The sequence below is a fragment of the Onthophagus taurus genome, chromosome 3 (assembly GCF_036711975.1).
Source record: "Onthophagus taurus isolate NC chromosome 3, IU_Otau_3.0, whole genome shotgun sequence".
NCBI classification, from domain to species: domain Eukaryota; kingdom Metazoa; phylum Arthropoda; class Insecta; order Coleoptera; family Scarabaeidae; genus Onthophagus; species Onthophagus taurus.
The window spans coordinates 27,450,027-27,470,422 of NC_091968.1; the positions used below are offsets into that span (position 1 = coordinate 27,450,027).

Genomic DNA, 20,396 nt, shown 5'->3' on the forward strand with positions numbered 1-20,396 from the left:
CTGGCAAAAAAAAAATTAATTAAAAATTAAGAAAAAAATGTTTCAACATTTTATTTAATATTAATTTTAACATTGGATATTTAATAATTTATTTTAGTACCTAAAAATCACCCATTCATCTAAACTCTCCTAGAAATAAAAAAACAATTTAAATTTCAAGTTAAAACTTTTCAGTTTGCTCTCTAATTGCGCAAAAAAATACAGAGGTAAAAATCTTTCGAAGGAAAAAAAATTTATATGCCTATGCCGTTCTTCTCGCTTTCGTATATTAATATTATTTACACTTTTATTTATTTATTTCATATACTTTAATTATATTTTAAACCATCGTCGTTTTCTTCTAATGGTTATTAAAAAACCAACTATATCCTGATGGAAGTCTTTAAATCCTCTACATCCGCCGTCGGATCCGTTGTCGAACCTTTCACATAAACCGGACCGTTTGAACCTAAAACGTACTCCTCCGTTATATGAACGCCACTTATTCCTGAACCGGGTATTTCAAACATTGGTTCTAACAACAACGACTCCTAAAACATTCATTAATTAATTAATAAAAATTCAAAAAGATACAAATTAATTTACTAAAATAGCCCTTAATCCTCTAGCTCCCGTTTTTCTTTCCATCGCTAATCTAGCAACGGCTTTCAACGCTTCTGGAGTGAACGTTAATTCGCATTGATCCATCGCCAATAATCTTTGATATTGCGGGATTAAAGCATTTTTTGGTTCCGTTAATATTCTAACGAGCATATTTTTATCTAAACTATGGAAAGGAACTAAAACGGGAAATCTTCCTACGAATTCCGGTATCATTCCAAAATCGATTAAATCTCTCGCTTGAACTTTCCTAAGCATTTGATCCTTTTCCCGATTTTCATCTTCAGCGGAAAGATCGCTTTGAGCTTGTTGAGAAACCGCTCTTCGACCTTCACTACCTCCAGAAGCGGGAGCTCCAAATCCAAAGAACTAAAAATATTAAATAATAATAAAATTAATTTATTATTATTAATTAAATTAAAAGGAAATTTACATTTGCGTTATGTCTACGCGATATTAACCGTTCCAAACCATTATAAGCACCGCTAGCAACAAAAAGGATATTTGTTGTATCAACTTGGATGGTTTCTCCGCGTAATTTTCTTGGGGAATTTCTTTCTGGTACATTAACAATCGTGCCTTCAAGCATTTTTAACATTCCTTGTTGAACTCCTTCACCTCCAACGTCTCTTAATTGATGAATACCGGGTACAGCACCAATCTTATCAACCTCATCCAAAAAGACAATTCCAATTTGAGCCCTATCGACGCTATATCCAGCATCTTGCAATAATTTCCCAATTACACTCTCGATATCTTCCCCTACATAACCGGCTTGCGTTAAAGTGGTGCAATCGCATATGGCAAAAGGAACATCTAAACATTGAGCTATTGTTTGTGCGAGTAAAGTTTTTCCTACCAAAAAATTAGTTTATTAATAAATTTTATTAATTTTTTTTTAATTTACCTGATCCTGTTGGGCCTAATAAGAGTATGTTACTCTTTTCTAATTTGAGATCGTGAGTTGTTCTGTCTAAAATATCAGAGCCGACGGCCGAAGATGATCTATTCATGTTTCCGGTCGAGTCCCCGCCTTGATTTTGGAGACTAAAACCCAGGTTGTTATGGCCCATTCCTGTTATATGGATGAGATCTGCACATTTTATATGTTCTCAGAAGAAATTATTTTTATTTTTCGTAAAAATTTTTAATTTGAGGTTATAACCTATAAATTATGAGTTAATTGTCAAATTTTGACAGCTAACTTCAGCTAATTCATTGGTTTTTAGTTTAAATAGGTTAATTGCAATTAAAATTAGAATAAATTTGAATCAAAAATTAATAAAGATAATTGATTAATAACATTTTTAACAATTAATGTTTATTTTACTTTGAGGTTATAACCTAAATTATGAGTTAAATTTCAAATTTTGACAGCTAACTTCAGGTAACTTATTGGCGTTTAGTTTATATAGGTTATGTGGAATTAAAATGAGGATAAATTTGATTCAAAAATTATTGAGGATAATTAATTAATAACATTTTTAACAATTAATGCTTATTTTATTTTAATTATTTGTGTAAATCTTAAATTGATTTAAAAACTTGACATAACAAAAATCCCTGCTAATTTTACCAACTGTCACTAACTTTATAATTTGACAGATTTAACCTCAAAATTACAAAGAAATCAATTAAGTTAATAAAAGGCACACGGTTATAAGCTAAATGTAAGCTAATTACTAATTATAGTAGAAGAAAAGGCAATGATGATGAAGAGGAGATAACCGGAATTTAATATAAATCATAAAGTGTTGACTGAAGGAAGTAAAAATAATAGAAAAGAAAAGTTATCAAACTTATATTGTGTAATTTGATGATGGAACTAGATTTATGTATGTAGATCCTTCGAAAATGGATAAGAATAAATCAACATAGTGAAAATATATCAGAGGATGAGAAGAATTTGAAGTATCAATGAAAGTTTACTAACACCAAAAGAGAAAAATGAAGATAAAACAGAAAATGAGATAAATGTAATGGTAGCAACTAACTTACGTCGCTCTAAAAGAGTTATAAAGACATCACAAAAACTAGATTTGTAACAAAGGAGGAATTATGAATTATGTTATGTATTTAGATGGACACGCACGCCCTCTACAATGTATGAAGCGTGCGTCACAGGAGTGACTTGTAAAACGTAAAAACTGTGTTATTAAAATACACAAGAGTTTTAATCGTAAAAATTACAACATTTTTAACAATTTGAGGTTATAACCTAAATTATGAGTTAATTGTCAAATATTGACAGCTAACTTCAGCTAACTGTTATGTGGAATTAAAATGAGGATAAATTTGATTCAAAAATTATTGAAGATAATTAATTAATAACATTTTTAACAATTAATGTTTATTTTATTTTAATTATTTGTGTAAGTATCTCTGTGATAAATTGATTTAAAAACTTGACATAACAAAAATCCCTGCTAATTTTACCAACTGTCACTAACTTTATAATTTGACAGATTTAACCTCAAAATTACAAAGAAATCAATTAAGTTAATAAAAGGCACACAATTATAAGCTAAATATAAGCTAATTATAGTAGAAGAAAAGGCAATGATGATGAAGAAGAGACAACCGGAATTTAATATAAATCATAAAGTGTTGGTTTTCATTAATTTATGTGAAAAATTGGGATATTGGAAGGAAGGAAAAATAATAGAAAAGAAAAGTTATCGAACTTATATTGTGCAATTTGATGATGGAACTAGATTTGTGCATGTAGATCCTTCGAAAATGGATAAGAATAAATCAACATAGTGAAAATATATCAGAGGATGAGAAGAATTTGAAATATCAATGAAAGTTTATTAACACCAAAAGAGAAAAATGAAGATAAAACACAAAATGAGATAAATGTAATGGTAGCCCCTAACTTACGTCAATCTAAAAGAATTATAAAGGCACCACAAAAAGTAGATTTGTAACGAAGGAGGACTTATGAATTGTGTTATGTATTTAGAGAAACGCACTCTACAATGTATGAAACGTGCGTCAGAGGAGTGACTTGTAAATCTGTGTTATTAAAATACACAACAGTTTTAATCACAAAAATTGTAAAATTTTTAACAATTTGAGGTTATAACCTAAATTATGAGTTAATTGTCAAATATTGACAGCTAACTTATTTATTTTTAGTTTGTATAGGTTATGTGTAATTAAAATGAGGATAAATTTGATTCAAAAATTATTGAAGATAATTAATTAATAACATTTTTAACAATTAATGTTTATTTTATTTTAATTATTTGTGTAAGTATCTCTGTGATAAATTGATTTAAAAACTTGACATAACAAAAATCCCTGCTAATCTTACCAACTGTCACTAACTTTATAATTTTACAGATTTAACCTCAAAATTTCAAAGAAATCAATTAAGTTAATAAAAGGCACACAATTATAAGCTAAATGTAAGCTAATTATAGTAGAAGAAACGGTAATAATGATGAAGACGAGATAACTGGAATTTAATATAAATCATAAAGTGTTGGTTTTCATTAATTTAGGTGAAAAATTGGGATATTGGAAGGAAGGAAAAATAATAGAAAAGAAAAGTTATCGAACTTATATTGTGCAATTTGATGATGGAAGTAGATTTATGCATGTAGATCCTTCGAAAATGGATAAGAATAAATCAACATAGTGAAAATATATCAGAGGATGAGAAGAATTTGAAGTATCAATGAAAGTTTACTAACACCAAAAGAGAAAAATGAAGATAAAACAGAAAATGAGATAAATGTAATGGTAACCCCTAACTTACGTCAATCTAAAAGAATTATAAAGGCACCACAAAAACTAGATTTGTAACGAAGGAGGAATTATGAATTGTGTTATGTATTTAGAGAAACGCCCTCTACAATGTATGAAGGGTGTGTCAGAGGGGTGACTTGTAAAACTGTATTATTAAAATACACAAGAGTTTTAATCTTAAAAATTGCAAAATTTTTAACAAATTGAGGTTATAACCTAAATTATGAGTTAATTGTCAAATATTGACAGCTAACTTATTGGTTTTTAGTTTGTATAGGTTATGTGGAATTAAAATGAGGATAAATTTGATTCAAAAATTATTGAAGATAATTAATTAATAACATTTTTAACAATTAATCTTTATTTTATTTTAATTATTTGTGTAAACGCTTTGTGATAAATTTAAAAACTTGACATAACAAAAATCCCTGTTAATCTTACCAACTGTCACTAACTTTATAATTTGACAGATTTAACCTCAAAATTACAAAGAAATCAATTAAGTTAATAAAAGGCACACAATTATAAGCTAAATGTAAGCTAACTATAGTAGAAGAAAAGGCAATGATAATAAAGAGGAGATAACTGGAATTTAATATAAATCATAAAGTGTTGGCTTTCATTAATTTAGGTGAAAAATTGGGATATTGGAAGGAAAGAAAAATAATAGAAAAGAAAAGTTATCGAACTTATATTGTGCAATTTGATGATGGAACTAGATTTATGCATGTAGATCCTTCGAAAATGGATAAGAATAAATCAACATAGTGAAAATATATCAGAGGATGAGAAGAATTTGAAATATCAATGAAAGTTTACCAACACCAAAAGAGAAAAATGAAGATAAAGCAGAAAATGAGATAAATGTAATGGTAACCCCTAACTTACGTCGATCTAAAAGAATTATAAAGGCACCACAAAAACTAGATTTGTAACGAAGGAGGAATTATGAATTGTGTTATGTATTTAGAGAGACGCCTCTATAATGTATGAAGCTTGTGTCAGAGGAGTGACTTGTAAAACTGTGTTATTAAAATACACAACAGTTAAACGTAAAAATTGCAAAATTTTTAACAATTTGAGGTTATAACCTAAATTATGAGTTAATTGTCAAATATTGACAGCTAACTCATTGGTTTTTAGTTTGTATAGGTTATGTTCAATTAAAATGAGGATAAATTTGAATCAAAAATTATTGAAGATAATTAATTAATAACATTTTTAACAATTAAAGTTTATTTTAATTATTTGTGTAAATCTCTCTGTGACAAATTGATTTAAAAACTTGACATAACAAAATTCCCTGTCAATCTTACCAACTGTTACTAACTTTACAATTTGAGAGATTTAACCTCAAAATTTCAAAAAAATCAATTAAGTTAATAAAAGGAACACAATTATAATCATTTGCAATCATTTTTACAGTATAAAAATGTCATAAATATGGAAGACCATTTAAATTAATTAGTGATTATCAACCACTAAAGATATTGTTTGTGAAAAGAATGATTTACCTATTCATGCATCTCAAAGATTACAACGATGGGCCATTATCTTATCAGGATATAATTATAAGATCTAATATAAAAGAGGAAAAGAAAAAGAAATTACCGCTCGTTAACTCATTAACTTATCGAGGAAGTTAACATAAATATTCTGGGTGCACATTTCTCTATTACAGCAAAAAATATCGCTTGTAACACAAATCAAGACACTACATTATGTCGAATGAAAAAAGAATATCTTCAAAATGGATGGCCTATAAATGTTGAAAATGCAAACAAAAGGAATTGTCTATTGAAGAGAACTGTATTCTTCTTGGCAATCAAGGAACTCTTTCATGATCAACATATTGGCATGGTAAGAATGAAAATGTTGGCAAGAAATAATTTATGGTGGCCTCTGATGTTTGCAAATTTACCCATAGTACCTTGGCCAAAGTCAAACAAATGTTTTCAGAAGTGTGGGAAATATTTCATGCTGCTGTAATGACCCTAAGATCAATTTTTACCACTATTGAGAGAATATCGCCCCTGCAAACGAAAGTGTGGAAGAGGATTCAAATTTATCGATTCGTCGTCGGTCCCAGGAATTGGGGCTCTGCCCGTCCACTACGTGGAAAACTTTGCGCAAAGATTTTGGCCTACATCCAACTGGAGCAGGAATTAAAGCCACGAGACCATCATATGCGTCGTTCTTTCGCCGATTGGGCTCTAGAGCAGTTGAAAACTGATCCGATGTGTTATTGCAAAATTGTGTTCAGCGATAAGGCTCATTTTTAGCTTAACGGGTTTGTTAATAAATAAAATTGCAGCATATGGAGTGAAACCAATTCACAACAGACTCCATTACATCCAACAAAATGCACCGTTTGGTGTGGTTTGCATGCTGGTGGCATCATTGGACCTTATTTTTTCAAAAATGAAGCCGGAGCTCGCGTTACGGTCAATGGAGATCGTTACCGCACATTGATCAATGATTTTTTGTTTGGAAAATATGGATGACATTGATTCGAGCGAGATGTGGTTTCAAAAGGACGGCGCTACATGCCATACGGCGAAAGCAATCATCGACTTATTGAAATTAAAATTTAGCAATAAGTTGATTTCGAGAAATGGATCTGTCAATTAGCTAAGGTCATGCGATTTGACACCTCTCGACTATTTCCTGTGGGGCCACGTGGAGTCATTGGTTTATGCTGAAACAACAACTGACGCCTTGAAAGCCAACATTGTTCGTGTTATTCGTGACACACGGATAAAAAATAAATTATGAGTTAATTGTCAAACATTGACAGCTAACTGCAGCTAACTCATTGGTTTTTAGTTTGTATCATAGAAAATAGCTTTGTAGAAATACAACTCTCTAAACAAAAACTTCGCACTAAAAATTGAACGCACGTGGCGCCATCTGTTGGGGATATTTTGGAATTATTCAGCTAAGAACCGAACCACTAGAATACAGGTTGGATTGGGTTTATATATAAAAGCTCCAACCACAGAATAACTGTTTGTGGAAAGTGTTTGGAGAAACTATGTGGCATTATTACTTTATTATACTCTTCTTACAAAAAAAATCACTTTAAAATGACGTTTTCATCTGTCATTTTGAACAAACTTCAACTTTTAAAATTTTAAAAGTTGAAGTTAGCGGCAAATTTAAAAATATAACACAAATTGGAATCTATACTTTTTAATTTAAAAGAATGATACTGGTAATAATTGTTATTGCTGTCTCTCATCATTCCCACTTTTAATAATAAAATTGTTAGTTTAATTAAATTAGTTCAGTATAGACGCTAATGCCATCTTACGGTGGGATTTCGAAGTACACTCAGTCCAAAGTTGACTGTTTGTATAGATTATGTGTAATTAAAATGAGAATAAATTTGATTCAAAAATTATTGAAGATAATTAATTAATGTCATTTAATGTTTATTTTATTTTATTTGTGTAAACGTCTGTGATAAATTGATTTAAAAACTTGACATAACAAAAATCCCTGCTAATCTCACCAACTGTCACTAACTTTACAATTTGACAGATTTAACCTCAAAATTTCAAAAAATCAATTAAGTTAATAAAAGGCAATTAACACAATAAAATTACAATCATTTTATGTTAAATAAATTGTAATCATACCTTAACAAAAAATACGTACCTCTATGTGTAAAATTATAATGGGGTCCTGACTCCATAACTGCATTATCAGCTCTTGGAGGACTTCCTTGGGTTGGAGCATTATTAAATATTCTTTTATAATGATTATACACAGCCACAGAAAGAACCTAATTAAAAGTATAAAATAATAAATTAATATATGAAAAATAGTTAATGAGAGATAAAAATGAATTCACCTTTTTAGCATGTTCTTGTCCAACAACATGTTTATTTAAATAATCAAAAATTTTCTTTGGAGGTGGAGGCGGTTTCCTGCAAAACCCTGTTTTCGAATCGACCCCTTCCTTCTTCTTACTATCAACCTCGCTGAGCACCACAAAGAAATGATGACATTTCTCGCATTTCACAAATCGCGTCGAACTAACAAACGTTTCGACGTGCGTGCATGGATCGCCACATTTCGGGCATGACAAGGTATTCTTATTTTTTCCACTTCCGCCCCCCGATGTAGTTGTGGTCGTTCCTCCACCCCCAGGCGAGGCTGCATTAGCATTTCCGGTTGTTGTCGAAGATGGTTCCCGGGGTGGACCTTGAGAACTTGAAAACGTAGCGTTATTGTTCGGAGGATCACCCGGGGGACCACCAACGGCGCACGTTGCCGATGTTGGGGTTGATCTTAATAGAAGGGGCGAATCCGATGTTGAAAGTGTTCGTGAAGGTGATGGTTGTTGACATATTTTTATAGCTGAGAAGACGTTTGCTAAAAAAAAAAAAAAAAATTTAATAATTAATTCAAATTTAACACTTTAAATTACACAAATAAAATTAATTTGACGTTTACAAAGTGAGGTTAGGTTTTATCTTTGTGCATAATCACGTGAGAAATTAAAAATCCTTTAATTTGAGTCCAAACACGACCCAATTATCTTAAAAAACACCCGAGATATCTCACAATTAATTTTGACATAACCTCAAAAAAGCGACAACCGGAAGTTGGGGGTGTTTGTTGTTTTTTAAGATAACTCGACCGAGTTTGGACTCATTTTAAAGGGAATTTAATGTAGATTACGAATACGATGTTAGATTAATCAAATTCGATAGTAATAAAAACAAAATGGAGGACGATTTAAGAAAAATGATTCGATTTCAACGAAATTAAATTCGCCGGGTGTTTTTAGATCTAAAAATAAAGAATTTTATTATTATTTAATTAAAATTATTAATCAAGACGGCGGAAAATATGAAATAATATTAATTTGACGTTTATAAAGGGAGGTTAGGTTTTTTATTTATTCACGATCGTGTGGGGAATTAAAAATGTTTCAAATTGAGTCCAAACTCGACCCGATTATCTCAAAAAACACCCGAGATATCCAACATTTAATTTTAACATAACCTCAAAAAAGTGACAATCGGAAATTTGTTATCTTTTAAGATAACCCCATCGAGTTTGGGCTCGTTTTAAAGAGAATTTAATGTAGATCACGAATACGATGTTAGATTAATCAAATTCGATAATAATAAAAACAAAATAACGGATTATAAGGAAAAAATGATTCAATCTTAACGAAATAAGTTTTTTAAAAGTTTAATTAACCTTTTTAGTTCCTGAAGTAATTCTATACAAATTTTGTTAACAACATTTTTTGATTAAATCAACAATAAGGATATAACCTCAAAAATATTAATTTTTGTAGCATACTATTCAGTGGGAAATAAAAATTTCAAGTTAGAAAAAAATTATGTTAACAAAAATTGTTCCTGAAACAATTCTAAACAAACTTTGTCAACATTTTTTTTCTATTTTATCAATAATTAAGGAGGTAACCTCAAAATAATAATTTTTAAATTTTTATACATAATTACACTTAGATGCTTAATTAATAGAGATGTAAAATTTTTTTATTAAGATAATTGATTCAAAATCGAAATTAAAACAAATTTTATTTAAAACATTTTTTGATAAAAACAATAATTATCGAGATAATTAATTTTGATAGCATACTATTCAGAGGGAAATTAAAATTTCAAGTTAGCAAAAAATTGTATTAACAAACACTGTTCGTAAAGTAATTTTAAACAAATTTTGTTAACAACATTTTTTGATTAAATCAATAATAAGGATATAACCTCAAAAATATTAATTTTTGTACCATACTGTTCAGTGGGAAATTAAAATTTCAAGTTAGAAAAAAATTATGTTAACAAAAATTGTTCTTGAAACAATTCTAAACAAACTTTGTCAACATTTTTTTTTGATTTAATCAATAATTAAGGAGATAACCTCAAAATAATAACTTTTAAATTTTTATACATAATTACACTTAGATGCTTAATTAATAGAGATGTAAAATTTTTTTATTAAGATAATTGATTCAAAATCGAAATTGAAACAAATTTTATTTAAAACATTTTTTGATAAAAGCAATAATTATCGAGATAATTAATTTTGATAGCATACTATTCAAAGGGAAATTAAAATTTCAAGTTAGCAAAAAATTGTATTAACAAACACTGTTCCTGAAGTAATTTTAAACAAATATTGTTAACAACATTTTTTGATTAAATCAACAATAAGGATATAACCTCAAAAATATTAATTTTTGTACCATACTGTTCAGTGGGAAATTAAAATTTCAAGTTAGAAAAAAATTGTTTTAACAAACACTGTTCCTGAAGCAATTCTTAACAAATATTGTTAAAAAAAAATTTTGATTTAATCAGTAATTAAGGAGATAACCTCAAAATAATAATTTTTTAATTTTTATACATAATTACACTTAGATGCTTAATTAATAGAGATGTAAATTTTTTTTATTAAGATAATTGATTCAAAATCGAAATTGAAACAAATTTTATTTAAAACATTTTTTGATAAAAACAATCATTATAGAGATAATTAATTTTGATAGCATACTATTCAGAGGGAAACTAAAATTTCAAGTTAGCAAAAAATTGTATTAACAAACACTGTTCCTGAAGTAATTCTAAACAAATTTTGTTAACAACATTTTTTTATTAAATCAACAATAAGGATATAACCTCAAAAATATTAATTTTTGTAGCATACTATTCAGAGGGAAATTAAAATTTCAAGTTAGAAAAAAATTGTTTTAACAAACACTGTTCCTGAAGCAATTCTTAACAAATATTGTTAAAAAAAATTTTTGATTTAATCAATAATTAAGGAGATAACCTCAAAATAATATTTTTTTAATTTTTATACATAATTACACTTAGATGCTTAATTAATAGAGATGTAAAAATTTGTTATTAAGATAATTGATCCAAAATCGAAATTGAAACAAATTTTATTTAAAATATTTTTTGATAAAAACAATAATTATTGAGATAATTAATTTTGATAGCATACTATTCAGAGGGAAATTAAAATTTCAAGTTAGCAAAAAATTGTATTAACAAACACTGTTCCTAAAGTAATTTTAAACAAATTTTTTTAACAACATTTTTTGATTAAATCAATAATAAGGATATAACCTCAAAAATATTAATTTTTGTAGCATACTGTTCAGTGGGAAATTAAAATTTCAAGTTAGAAAAAAATTGTTTTAACAAACACTGTTCCTGAAGCAATTCTTAACAAATATTGTTAAAAAAAAATTTTGATTTAATCAATAATTAAGGAGATAACCTCAAAATAATAATTTTTCCATTTTTATACATAATTACACTTAGATGGTTAATTAATAGTGATGTAAAAATTTTTTATTAAGATAATTGATTCAAAATCGAAATTGAAACAAATTTTATTTAAAACATTTTTTGATAAAAACAATAATTATCGAGATAATTAATTTTGATAGCATACTATTCAGAGGGAAATTAAAATTTCAAGTTAGCAAAAAATTTTATTAACAAACACTGTTCCTGAAGTAATTTTAAACAAATATTGTTAACAACATTTTTTGATTAAATCAACAATAAGGATATAACCTCAAAAATATTAATTTTTGTAGCATACTGTTCAGTGGGAAATTAAAATTTCAAGTTAGAAAAAAATTGTATTAACAAATACTGTTCCTAATGTAATTTTAAACAAATTTTGTTAACAACATTTTTTGATTAAATCAACAATAAGGATATAACCTCAAAAATATTAATTTTTGTACCATACTGTTCAGTGGGAAATTAAAATTTCAAGTTAGAAAAAAATTGTTTTAACAAACACTGTTCCTGAAGCAATTCTTAACAAATATTGTTAAAAAAAATTTTTGATTTAATCAATAATTAAGGAGATAACCTCAAAATAATAATTTTTCCATTTTTATACATAATTACACTTAGATGCTTAATTAATAGAGATGTAAAAATTTTTTATTAAGATAATTGATTCAAAATCGAAATTGAAACAAATTTTATTTAAAACATTTTTTGATAAAACAATAATTATCGAGATAATTAATTTTGATAGCATACTATTCAGAGGGAAATTAAAATTTCAAGTTAGCAAAAAATTTTATTAACAAACACTGTTCCTGAAGCAATTCTTAACAAATATTGTTAAAAAAAAATTTTGATTTAATCAATAATTAAGGAGATAACCTCAAAAGAATAATTTTTAAATTTTTATACATAATTACACTTAGATGCTTAATTAATAGAGATGTAAATTTTGTTTATTAAGATAATTGATTCAAAATAGAAATTGAAACAAATTTTATTTAAAACATTTTTTGATAAAAACAATAATTATCGAGATAATTAATTTTGATACCATACTATTCAGAGGGAAATTAAAATTTCAAGTTATCAAAAAATTTTATTAACAAACACTGTTCCTGAAGTAATTCTAAACAAATATTGTTAATAAAAATTTTTGATTTGATCAATAATTAAGAACATAACCTCAAAAAAAGTTTTATATACAGGGTGATTTATAACATACGGAGCAGATTAAAAGGGTAGGTACTTGGGGTCAAACTCAAGACATTTTCTTAATAATGTTTTGTTAAAAACTTAATAGTTAGATAGATATCGCATGTTAATTTTTTAAGTAAGTCATCGGCCATTTTTGACAACCGCTGATATTCAGTAAAGAACAATTAAAATACTTGTTAAATGACATGCCCGCTACTAGGTAACCAAATCAACTGGATTGGCAGCAATAAAAACATGGTATCAGCGGTTCTCAACAAACAAACACCAGTTTTTGAGCGATTTAACAAATTTTTAAGTAGCCGTAACTGCCATATTACAAAGATTTTATTATTGGTGTTAATTGTACATTGTTTAAGTAACCCCGAAATATTCGCAGTTTGAATTTAAACGTAGTGTAATACCGTATATCGTAAGAAATGCTCGGCCATTAATTTAACTTTAACGTTCTATATCTTTGTGATTATTACGTTGTAGTCAAAACATTATTAAGAAAATATCTTCAGTTTGGCCCCTAGTACCTACCCTTTTAATCTGCTCCGTATGTTACAAATCACCCTGTATATACTTTTATATATTTTTTATTGAGAAAATCGTTTTAGAATTTAATTTAGAACAACTTTTGTATGAAATTTTCTGCTAAGAACAAGTGGAGGGGGGGAATCGTATCGTTTTGTTACAAAAGTTCCGTGCCCTAGTGATATCTTATGCTAACTAGTGCTACCTACTACTATCACTAGAACTAACATAAGACCTAGAATTAGAAACATTCGGATTTAGCCGCACGTCTCTCAAGACGGCTAAAGCCGAATGATTCTAGTTCTAGGTCTTGTGTTAGTTCTAGTGATAGTGTAAAACTAGAACTAACACTAGACCTAGAACTAGAAACATTCGGGTTTAGCTGCACGTCTCTCAAGACGGCTAAACCCGAATGATTCTAGTTCTAGGTCTTGTGCTAATTCTAGTGATAGTGTTAGTGTAAAACTAGAACTAGAAACATTCGGGTTTAGCCGTACGTCTCTCAAGACGGCTAAACCCGAATGATTCTAGCTCTAGGTCTTGTGTTAGTTCTAGTGATAGTGCTAGTATAAAACTAGAACTAGAAACATTCGGGTTTAGCCGTCTTGAGAGACGTGCGGCTAAACCCGAATGTTTCTAGTTCTAGGTCTAGTGTTAGTTCTAGTTTTACACTAGCACTATCACTAGAACTAACACAAGACTTAGAACTAGAATCATTCGGGTTTAGCCGTCTTGAGAGACGTGCGGTTAAATCCGAATGTTTCTAGTTCCTGGTCTAGTGTTAGTTCCAGTTTTACACTAGCACTATCACTAGAACTAACACAAGACCTAGGACTAGAATCATTCGGGTTTAGCCGTCTTGAGAGACGTGCGGCTAAACCCGGATGATTCTACTTCTAGGTCTTGTGTTAGCTCTAATGATAGTGCTAGTGTAAAACTAGAACTAACACTAGACCTAGAACTAGAAACATTCGGGTTTAGCCGCACGTCTCTCAAGACTGCTAAACCCGAATGATTCTAGTTCTAGGTCTTGTGTTAGTTCTAGTGCTAGTTCTAGTTTTAGTTCAATAAAAATATGTAACAATGATATTTTATGCTAACTAACACTACCTACCACCTACCAGTCGTCTTAAGAGAGGTAGAGCTAAACGGAATTCTAGGTCTAGTGTTAGTTTTAGTGTTAATCTAGTTTTATTTGTTATTCAGCGTTAGATAATTGCATATTATTATTGAGCTATAACAGGCAGAGATTTTAGTGTAATGTCAAATTATATTGACATGTTTCATTTTATGTGGGACAAAGTAAGTTGGTACGCCCTGGTTTTTATTATGTTTAAACAAATCATGGTGTCGTCATCAAACCGTCGTATTTTTAAAGAGAACAATTCTTTAACATTCTTTAACAACAGGACTCGCGCCTGTGCCGTTTTTGGATGTATGGACACAACCTGTGACACAACAAAAGAAACAGAATCTGTGTAAGAAGTGGATTTTAAAATGTGGAAATTCAAAACTTACAGATCTTTCACTGGATATAATCTATAGATCGGACCGTGTTTGTCATAGGCATTTCCAAAGCAGTGATAGAGCAACAAATGCATACTTAAAACCAGTGTACCCAACTCTACATTTGCCATTAAATTGTATGTATTTTAGTCAGTGTTGTTAAATACCCGGGTATTTATTTTCAAGGGAAAATACTCTGGATATATACCCGGGGGTATTTAGAAGTATTTATTTAGTTGTATCATACAAAAGACATTGAAATACATATTATTATTAGTAATTCAATGTCTTTTCCGGAAAAAATGGAATTCTAAAAAAATGTACAATACAATACCCGCTAAACACCTCAACAGATGGCGCTTACAGCAGTTCAGTTTTATGTCGTTAAGTAGCAAATCTATATAACTATATTACTATCCCTTATCTATGAAACAAATAAGTAATTAAATTCGTAACTACAGTTTAATTAAAATCCTCTCTGGTTTTAAAACTCCCGCCAACATGACTTATCATTTTACTCGTCAGAATTAAAAAAATAGAGTACAATAATACTTAAATTGTAATCTAATGACATTGAAATTTAACTTTATGTATCATAGAGGTTACACACGCAATAATTTTTAAACCACATCTATAAATGAACATGTTATCAAGCAACTCTATTTAGATATTTGGCAATCTCCTGTGTTTATAATCAGCGGAGTTAATCCACTCAAAATAAAAACATAAAACAAGAAAGAGCGTAAACAAACAAAGTTTTAACCGTTTTTTGGTCGCATAAGACAAAGAAAATGGGTTAAAATTAAAACTTACCGTGTTGTATTTTGGTATTTCGTACTGCGAGAGCGATTTTACCCGCATTGGCGATACTACATCGTACAGTGCTCATAATAAAAAAAACTGTGATTTAAAAAAAATCGGAGCGTTTAGTAAAATGAGAGGGCAAAAAGATCTAGATGATGATGTTAAAAGGAAAAAAAACTTCGGCGGAATAATTGTCAAGGTCCGATATTCATGACGCAATGACACGGACGGAATCTTGGGGTTTTTCTTCTTTAGTTCAAACGATCGGCGGAGTTTTCTCAGCACTTTCGAAACGATGATCTTCTGTCGCCGATTTTTCTTCCGATTTTTTGTTAACACTTGAAATTTAGTCCGGGTTTTTGATAAACGATTATAACGTAAAGCCGTCACGACGCACAGGTGATGTTTACTTCGCTCTCTGACAGCTGCGATTGACAGCAAATTAATTTTAGGAGCGACATCTCTTAGAGAATAGCAAAAATTAATAAAATAATTTTTAATTTATATAAATTAAAATTGTTTAATTTAAAAACAATTAAATTAATCAATTTTTAAACATAAAAATTAATATTTAAATATTAAATAATATCTTAAATAAATTCGCAAAAAGAAAAAAAAATATCATGTTAATACAAAAAACGTTTAAAAGATGGCACTAATTTTAATAAAATATTTAAACAATTAATAATTATTAAAATAAATTAATTTAATTTTTTTTTTAAGAGAAATTCATTGTCGTCGATTTAAAGTGTCCTTTCCGTTAAAAACCCATCCCGATTTAGTCAGATGGACTGGTAGCCCGAGGGAAAAGCGGAAAACTCTCTCAACACAACCTTTTTTTCCCTTTTTTCTCATTCCTAGATGGGAATGAAGTCGGGGTGGAGAAAAAAAAAGTGGGATGGGATTTGAAGCGACGCGGAGGAGATATTCACGTGAAAATGGGCTTAAATCCGAACGGGTTTAATGGATTTAGATGTTCATAAAGAGATCGCGAGTAGAGGTAATAAAATTGCCGATCAAAAATGGTACTAAAACAAAAAATAATAATAAATGCATTTAATAGATGAAAATTGGAAAATAAAGTTTCCGGTCGGTGATTATCTGTTCGGATCATCGAATATATACATTGGCATTTAATGTTAAATTGGCGTAGAAATGCCCCGTTATTCACGAAACGGGCTAGTTGTAGAGAGAACGTTTAAAATATCGGTGGCTGATAACGAGTTTTAGGCCAGTCGAAAACCGCGGGGTTCAGCAGAAATTCGCAAAGCGTGGTGATTTGTGACCGAACACGTTCGATTTTCAAAACAATCACTGAAAAAAATTACTAATAACTAGAAAAAGAATTCATCTATTTTATTATCGCGAATATATCGTCGGAATTGTTGCTAACTCGAAATTTTAATTCGATTTATATTAACAAAGAATAATACTTTTTTTAAAATCATCAAAAAGAATAAGATTTTCTTAAAGATCAGAAAATTTTAACCCAATTTGATGTATCACACCCCATATTTATTATAAAATTCACTTAAAAAAGTATAAATGTCAAAATTAATTAGTGTTTTGTTTTCGGCCATCTTGATTTTATAAAAATGAAGATATCTCGGGTGTTATAACACTTAGGTATGTCAAGTTTGGGCTCATTTTAAATGTTTTTTAATTGCACATCGATTTATTTACGAATCATATGTTTTCGGCCATCTTGGATTTCACAAAATGTCAAAATATTACAAATTAATGCCAAAAAAGTTCGCGTTTGGTTTCATTTTAAAGAATTTTTTTATGAAGATTAAAAATATATGAAAATTAAAGAGGAAAAAAATTTAACCTCATTTTAGTATTTTTTTAATCAATAAGAATAAAATTTTCTTAAAGAACAGAAAATTTTAACCCAATTTAATGTATCACACCCCATATTTATCATAAATTTTGCTTAAAAAAGTATAAATGTCAAAATTAATTAGTGTTTTGTTTTCGGCCATCTTGATTTTATAAAAATAAAGATATCTCGGATGTTATAACACTTAGGTATGTCAAGTTTGGGCTCATTTTAAATGTTTTTTAATTGCACATCGATTTATTTACGAATCATATGTTTTCGGCCATCTTGGATTTCACAAAATGTCAAAATATTACAAATTAATACCAAAAAAGGTCGCGTTTGGTTTCGTTTAAAAAAATTTTTTTATGAAGATTAAAATATATGAAAATTAAAGAGGAAAAAAATTTAAACTCATTTTAGTATTTTTTTAATCAATAAGAATAAAATTTTCTTAAAGAACAGAAAATTTTAACCCAATTTGATGTATCACACCCCATATTTATCATACATTTCACTTAAAAAAGTATAAGTGTCAAAATTAATTAGTGTTTTGTTTTCGGCCATCTTGATTTTATAAAAATAAAGATATCTCGGATGTTATAACACTTAGATATGTCGAGTTTGGACTCATTTTAAATGTTTTTTAATTTCACATCGATTTATTTACGAATCATATGTTTTCGGCCATCTTGCATTTCACAAAATGTCAAAATATCATAAATTAATACCAAAAAAGATCGCGTTTGGTTTCGTTTTAAAGAATTTTTTTATGAAGATTAAAAATATATGAAAATTAAAGAGGAAAAAAATTTAACCTCATTTTAGTATTTTTTTAATCAATAAGAATAAAATTTTCTTAAAGAACAGAAAATTTTAACCCAATTTGATGTATCACACCCCATATTTATCATAAATTTTGCTTAAAAAAGTATAAATGTCAAAATTAATTAGTGTTTTGTTTTCGGCCATCTTGATTTTATAAAAATAAAGATATCTCGGGTGTTATAACACTTAGATATGTCGAGTTTGGGCTCATTCTAAATGCTTTTTAATTACACGTCGTATTATTTGTGAATCATTTGTTTTCGGCTATCTTAGATTTCATAAAATGTCAAAATATCACAAATTAGTAGTAAAATAGGTCGCTTTTGGATTCATTTTAAAGATTTTTTTTATGAAGATTAAAAATATTTCAAAATTAAAGAGGAAAAAAATTTAACCTCAATTTAAGAATTTTTGTAATCAATAAGAATAATATTTTCTTAAAGAACAGAAAATTTTAACCCAATTTGATATATCACACCCCATATTTATGATATATTTCACTTAAAAAAGTATAAATGTCAAAATTAATTAGTGTTTTGTTTTCGGCCATCTTGATTTTATAAAAATAAAGATATCTCGGGTGTTATAACACTTAGAAATGTCGAGTTTGGGCTCATTTTAAATGTTTTTTAATTACACGTCGCATTATTTGTGAATCATTTGTTTTCGGCCATCTTGGATTTCACAAAATGTCAAAGTATTACAAATTATTAACAAAATAGGTCGCTTTTGGATTCATTTTAAAGATTTTTTTTATGAAGATTAAAAATATTTCAAAATTAAAGAGGAAAAAAATTTAACCTCAATTTAAGAATTTTTGTAATCAATAAGAATAAAATTTTCTTAAAGAACAGAAAATTTTAATCCAATTTGATATATCACACCCCATATTTATGATATATTTCACTTAAAAAAGTATAAATGTCAAAATTAATTAGTGTTTTGTTTTCGGCCATCTTGATTTTATAAAAATAAAGATATCTCAGGTGTTATAACACTTAGATATGTCGAGTTTGGGCTCATTTTAAATGTTTTTTAATTACACGTCGCATTATTTGTGAATCATTTGTTTTCGGCCATCTTGGATTTCACAAAATGTGAAAGTATTACAAATTATTAACAAAATAGGTCGCGTTTGGTTTCGTTTTAAAGAATTTTTTTATGAAGATTAAAAATATATGAAAATTAAAGAGGAAAAAAATTTAACCTCATTTTAGTATTTTTTTAATCAATAAGAATAAAATTTTCTTAAAGAACAGAAAATTTTAACCCAATTTGATGTATCACACCCCATATTTATCATAAATTTTGCTTAAAAAAGTATAAATGTCAAAATTAATTAGTGTTTTGTTTTCGGCCATCTTGATTTTATAAAAATAATGATATCTCGGGTGTTATAACACTTAGATATGTCGAGTTTGGGCTCATTTTAAATGTTTTTTAATTACACGTCGCATTATTTGTGAATCATTTGTTTTCGGCCATCTTGGATTTCACAAAATGTCAAAGTATTACAAATTATTAACAAAATAGGTCGCTTTTGGGTTTATTTTAAAGATTTTTTTATGAAGATAACAAATATTTAAAAATTAAAGAGGAAAAAAATTTAACCTCAATTTAAGAATTTTTGTAATCAATAAGAATAAAATTTTCTTAAAGAACAGAAAATTTTAACCCAATTTGATATATCACACCCCATATTTATGATATATTTCACTTAAAAAAGTATAAATGTCAAAATTAATTAGTGTTTTGTTTTCGGCCATCTTGATTTTATAAAAATAAAGATATCTCGGGTGTTTTAACACTTAGATATGTCGAGTTTGGGCTCATTTTAAATGTTTTTTAATTTCACGTCGTATTATTTGTGAATCATTTGTTTTCGGCCATCTTGGATTTCACAAAATGTCAAAATATCACAAATTAAGATCAAAAAAGGTCGCGAATGGATTCATTTTTTATGAAGGTTAAAAATATTTGAAAATTAAATATAAACACATCGTTTTAACTTTGTTTCATCAAAAAACATAAGATTTCCTTAAAAA

General features: G+C 28.2%; 1 protein-coding gene across 2 annotated transcripts; it reads right to left on the reverse strand.

Moving 5' to 3' along the window:
- Positions 1 to 36: 36 nt before the first annotated feature.
- On the reverse strand, positions 37 to 16,134 carry LOC111422464 (Caseinolytic protease chaperone subunit). Of its 2 annotated transcripts, none has more exons than XM_023055651.2 (7): positions 15,711 to 16,134; positions 8,213 to 8,736; positions 8,017 to 8,143; positions 1,508 to 1,675; positions 1,034 to 1,455; positions 586 to 969; positions 37 to 530 (listed from the first exon to the last, which is right to left on the reverse strand). In XM_023055651.2, exons 1-7 carry the CDS (start codon positions 15,784 to 15,786, stop codon positions 363 to 365), a joined length of 1,869 nt encoding a protein of 622 aa, XP_022911419.2. In that variant the 5' UTR covers positions 15,787 to 16,134; the 3' UTR covers positions 37 to 362. The 2 variants fall into 2 exon arrangements, with proteins under 2 accessions (XP_022911419.2, XP_022911418.2); XM_023055650.2 differs by having other exon boundaries at positions 1,508 to 1,693.
- Positions 16,135 to 20,396: the final 4,262 nt, after the last annotated feature.

Coding starts and splice junctions, on each gene's coding strand:
- LOC111422464 (XM_023055650.2), bottom strand. CDS start 15,786: ATGAGCACTGTACGATGTAGTATCGCCAATGCGGGTAAAATCGCTCTC. Junction 1,456..1,507: donor ATTAGGCCCAACAGGATCAG/GTAAATTAAAAA, acceptor ATTTTTTGGTAG/GAAAAACTTTACTCGCACAA. Junction 531..585: donor GAGGATTAAGGGCTATTTTA/GTAAATTAATTT, acceptor TGAATGTTTTAG/GAGTCGTTGTTGTTAGAACC.